The sequence below is a fragment of the Gavialis gangeticus genome, unplaced genomic scaffold, assembly GCF_001723915.1.
Source record: "Gavialis gangeticus isolate Ggan-Ray unplaced genomic scaffold, GavGan_comp1, whole genome shotgun sequence".
NCBI classification, from domain to species: Eukaryota; Metazoa; Chordata; order Crocodylia; family Gavialidae; genus Gavialis; species Gavialis gangeticus.
The window spans coordinates 43,025,893-43,030,514 of NW_017729031.1; the positions used below are offsets into that span (position 1 = coordinate 43,025,893).

Sequence of the window (4,622 nt, forward strand, 5' to 3'; positions counted from 1 at the left end):
CGCGCCGCCCGCGCCGGGCAGATGCCGATCGAGATCGTTTGCAAAATCAAATTTGCCGAGGAGGATGAGAAGCAGGAGGAGGAGGAGGAAGGCGACCGGGAGAGCCTGCTGGAGGAGCCCGGGCGCCCCCGCTCCCGCGACCTGGCCACCTTCGCCGGCACCAGCACCCTGCACGGCCTCGGCCACATCTGCAGGTCGGGGCGCCTGGGCGTGCGGCAGAGCCTCTGGGCGCTGGCCTTCCTGGCCTCGCTGGCCTTCTTCCTGTACCAGGCGGCCAAGTCGGCGCTGCTGTACCTGGAGCACCCGCGCGTCACGGCGCTGGACGAGGAGGCCATCCGGGAGATGGTGTTCCCCGCCGTCACCCTCTGCAACATCAACCGCTTCCGGCACTCGGCACTCACCGATGCCGACATCTTCCACCTGGCCAACATGACGGGGCTGCCGCCCAAGGACCGCGACGGCCACAAGGCCGCCGACCTGCTCTACCCCGACCCCGACATGGCTGACATCGTCAACCGCACCGGACACCAGCTGCACGACATGCTCAAGAGCTGCAACTTCAGCGGCGAGAACTGCTCGGCCCACGACTTCGCCGTGGTGAGTACTTGGCCCGGGGCTACAGCCCGGCTGCCAGCCCTGGGGGCTGCCCTGGGCTGAGCTCGGCTCCCAGCTGGCAGCTGCTGCTGGAGTTTGCATCTCGGTGTTCGAGTTTCCCTCCAAGTTTGGCACCCAGGGAGATCTCCCGTGGTGGCTGGTGCTGGGGCTCAGTGGCAAAGGCTGCCAGCGCCTCCTTATGAGCTGGGCTGGGGATGTGCCGGCCGTGGACCGGGTGCACACAAGGGGTCCTGGCGCGTTGCCCTGCTTTGCCCTGAGCTGTCCTGCTGGACAGGGCCCCGCGCAGGAGCCTGCAGGGCCAGGCATGTGCAGGGGAAGCTCCTACCCCCTTGGGGGAAGCAGGAGACCGTGTGCACATGCACGTGTGTGGGGACTCTCAGAGGGGTTGCAGCATCGCACACACACATGCACACTCGTGATGCGCGTGCCCTGACCTGTGCTGCTCCATGTGCATGTCCCCCCCACCCCGCTTGTCCTCACCCCGGCCGGGGTCCGTGTGTCCGTCCGCCTGCGTCCGTGGGGCTCCCTGCCGAGCGGTGTGAGCACGAGCGTGGAGCTGCCTCCAATCCCCAGCCTGTAAGCGCCGGTCCCCGCTGCGGCTGGGGAAATCGATGTGCTGAGCGGACGGAATACCTGATGGGACCCTCTCCCGGGGCTGTAATGACTGTGGAAATGAGCCGCCGCTCTCCTGCGGCTGCCGTGGGCGCTCGTCCTCCCCGAGCAGCAAGCTCGGCCCATCCTGGCCCCATCGGGCCCTGGGGGCTTTGCCAGCCCCCCTGCCTGCACAGTGGACTCCACGGCCAGGCGCCATGGGGCTGGGCACAGGTCTCCTGCAGCGCCGAGCGACACGAGGGGTCCCCCATGGCACGGGTGCCTCCCAGGCAGCGCCACGTCCTCGGGGCCTGGGGCGGCCGCCTGATACGGGATGGGGGGCACAGAGGGGCAGGTGCTCACCCTACGGCCAAGGGGGCAGGTGCTGTGCTGTGTTGTACCAGGGGGTTCTGGTGTGTGATTCTGCATGTCAGGACCCGTGGCTGGCATGGGGCTACGAGGCAGGGGTGGCCCCATGGGGTGATCCTGGAGGCTCTGGGGCTGGCCGTGGCAGCAGGCCAAGAGGGGATTTCCCTGCCTCCTTTCCTGACCCGTTCACCCCCTGCAGCGGGCTCCAGCGCATCCCAGCCACGGTGTGGGGGCTCCTGGACTCTGACATGTCCCAGCTGCAGCACGTGGCCCCTGGACTCTCCTGTGTCCTGGCCACGGCCCCTGGGACGGCACGTGAGCCCGGGGCAGCCTGCAGCAGGGTGGCGGAGCGCGGAGCAGGCTCCGTCGCCCCGAGGCTGTAGCTGCTCAGCGCCAGGACCTATCCCCAACCTGCACCCCCTGGGCGGGAGCCCGATCCTGCAGGGTGGGAGCCTGAGGCCATCCCAAGAGCTGCTCCTGAGCGCGTGGCACGAATGATGGATCTTCCACGAGGCTGTGTTAAGTAAGAGCTGCGAGCGGCAAATGATCCCCCGCCCGGTGCCGCGAGCCCGCGCTCTTTATGGGATGGCAAATGAAGAAACGATGGGGGAAAAATCCCCAGCGTAAGCATCTTCTGTGCAGTAAAGCCCAGCTGGGCCGTAAATCTCCCGGGCGGCCGGGACAGCATGCGCACAGCCCGGCTCCTGCAGCCGTGCCCGGCCCTCACACCCAACCCCTGGGCACCCAATATGGGCAGTGGGGTCACATCGCGGTCACGGGGGGCAGGGGGGGCAGGCCCCGCACTTGCATTGGGGGATGCTGCCAAGCAGGGGTCTTGATGCCTCAGCCTGGCCAAGGTGCCGCAGGCGAGTCGGTGGCCGTGGCCTGTGTTGGGGCTTGGGGGCTGTTGTGGGGCATGACCCCAACCCCACATGTGCTGCCAGCAGGAGGGCGGGAGGGGGAAAATGAAGTCACTCCTGTCCCTTCCTGTGCCTTGTCCCGGCTGGCACCTGCTGCATGTCTCGGGGGCTGTCCGGCGGGGGCTAAAGCCAGCAGCGCTCCCCCAGAGCCAGAGGCAGGGGCAGCCGAAGCCCTGGACTCCTGGGTCTGTTTGCTGGGCTCCAGCCTCTGCCCCATGCCAGCAGCAGCTCCGGGCACTGGCCCAGCCCAGTCCAGGGGCTGTCCCCAGTACAAAGCATGGACATCACTGGGGTCAGGAGTGAGGGACACCAGCAGGGCTGGGCAGGGGGCAGAGGGGTTGCTGGTTGGGAATGAGGGGCACCGGTGGGGCAGGGGAGCCCGAGCCTGCAGGGAAGAGCAGGCTGGCGGAGGGGGTGTGCATGGGGGGTCTGGCGAACAGGCCCTGGCAGCCTCTGTCCTGGGAAAGCCCAAGCCGCAGAGGGCGAGGGGTGGCACCGCCTGGGCTGGGCTGGTCCCAGCCCCTTGGCCCAAGGGCTCCGGACATGGGGAGCAGAGGGGCGACGTGGTGGGTGGGGGGACCCCGGCCCACCAGGGAGCAGAGCTGTGCGGGGTGCTGGCAGGCTCCAGGCCAGGGCAGCGCTGAGCCCGGTGCCGGGAAGGCCAGGGGAACTCCTGCGCGGAGCTGGCAATGGCCTGGCTGCCCCCCACACCCTCCTGTGCAATGGGCTGCAGCCCCCCCACATGCAATCAGCACCAGGGACTGGCTCTGACCTTTCCGCCAGGATCCTGCTTGATAAATGTCACATTTTCAGCCTATTTTTACCCCTGGTACGCAACTCCCCCGCCCCACCGTGGAGCCATGGCAGCTGCTGGCAGCCGGGGACGCCGCCATGCGGGGTGTGCTGGGGAGGGGCCAGTTGGGGGGAGCCACATGCACAGGGGCTCTCAGGCCTGCCCAGGGCCCCGGCGCGTTGCCTTAACTGCTCGCTGCCCATGCTGAGCCCCGCTGCTCCTTCGCCGTCTCTGCCAGGGCCCGCGAGGGAAGGGAGTCGCTGGCAGCGTCGGCAGGCCTCCACCTCCAGCTGCCCCTGGTGCCCCATGGTGCCTGCCCGACAGGAGCAGCATGGCAAGGGGCGCTTGAGGGTGCAAAGCGTCACACCCAGCCCCTCTGCCGGTCGGCGCGGGAGCTGGCAGGATGCGCTCTGAGCCCAGGGGCTCCAGGCTGCGACAGCTGGGCCACGGGAAGGCCGGACAGGCTGCGGCTGTGAGCGCCAGGGCCATGGAAGCTGCTCTTCCAGGGAGGCTTTGGCGCAGGGGCTTGCGGCAATGTCCCCCCACTCTGCCCTGCTGCGGCAGAGCTCTGGTTTGCAGAGACCTGCTGGTGCATGGCCCCGGCCTTGCCCCAGGTAGCAGAGGTACAGGCGCTGTCCCCACAGTGCCCAGTGCCGCGGCAGGGAGGAAGGGCACTGGTTGTGCCGTCCCGCCAGCTCCGGGGTCCTCACCCCTTGTGCCCACCCCATGCTGTGCTGGGTGCTCCCGCGGGCTCTTCCCCTCAGCCCGAGGCTGGCTCCAGGATCAGCACGTGCCAGAAACAGGGGATTTTAATACGATCCATTGCCATTTAATTTTATACAATTCCTGCTGCTTCATCCAGCGAGAAATGCTAATTTATACCGTTCACGTCTAAAAATAAATGTTGGTCCAGCAGCTTCTAGCGGCCGCGGCTCCCACCAGCCACTGCTGCAGGTCACATGCCATGGACCCGGGATGGGACCCACAAGGCGCGGTGGCGCGAGGACCCCCTGGCAGGCAGGCAGCGCGATGGGGGCACGGGGCTGGCTATGCTGGGCAGGCTGGATTGGATCCTCCAGGCTGGTGCCATGGGAGCCCAGCACGTGGTCGAGCCCTGGCCAGGCCGCAGGCCCTGGGTCTGTCTGTCTGCACGGAGGCCGAGGCCTCCTCGCTCAGGCCCTTGTGTCCTGTTGCTCGGGGCTGGTACGGAGCCACCAGGACGTGGCCGTGGGGCCGGCACAGCTTGGCCAGGTTCCCTGGCCGCACTGACAGAGATTAATCGTTCCCAAGGAGCCGCTAATTAATGTGGGAGCGGAGGGAAGGCCCCCCCCCCC

The 4,622-nt window shown here is 67.8% G+C and overlaps 1 protein-coding gene across 1 annotated transcript in view; it reads left to right on the forward strand.

Annotated features, from left to right (window-relative positions):
* The first annotated feature begins 6 nt into the window (after nt 1-6).
* ASIC4 (acid sensing ion channel subunit family member 4) overlaps nt 7-4,622 on the forward strand; it is a 38,581-nt gene continuing 33,965 nt past the window's right edge. Inside the window, exon 1 of the mRNA XM_019522677.1 lies at nt 7-597. Coding sequence (XP_019378222.1) covers nt 22-597 — 576 coding nt within the window. The 5' untranslated portion in view covers nt 7-21. The remainder of the gene's footprint in view (nt 598-4,622) is intronic.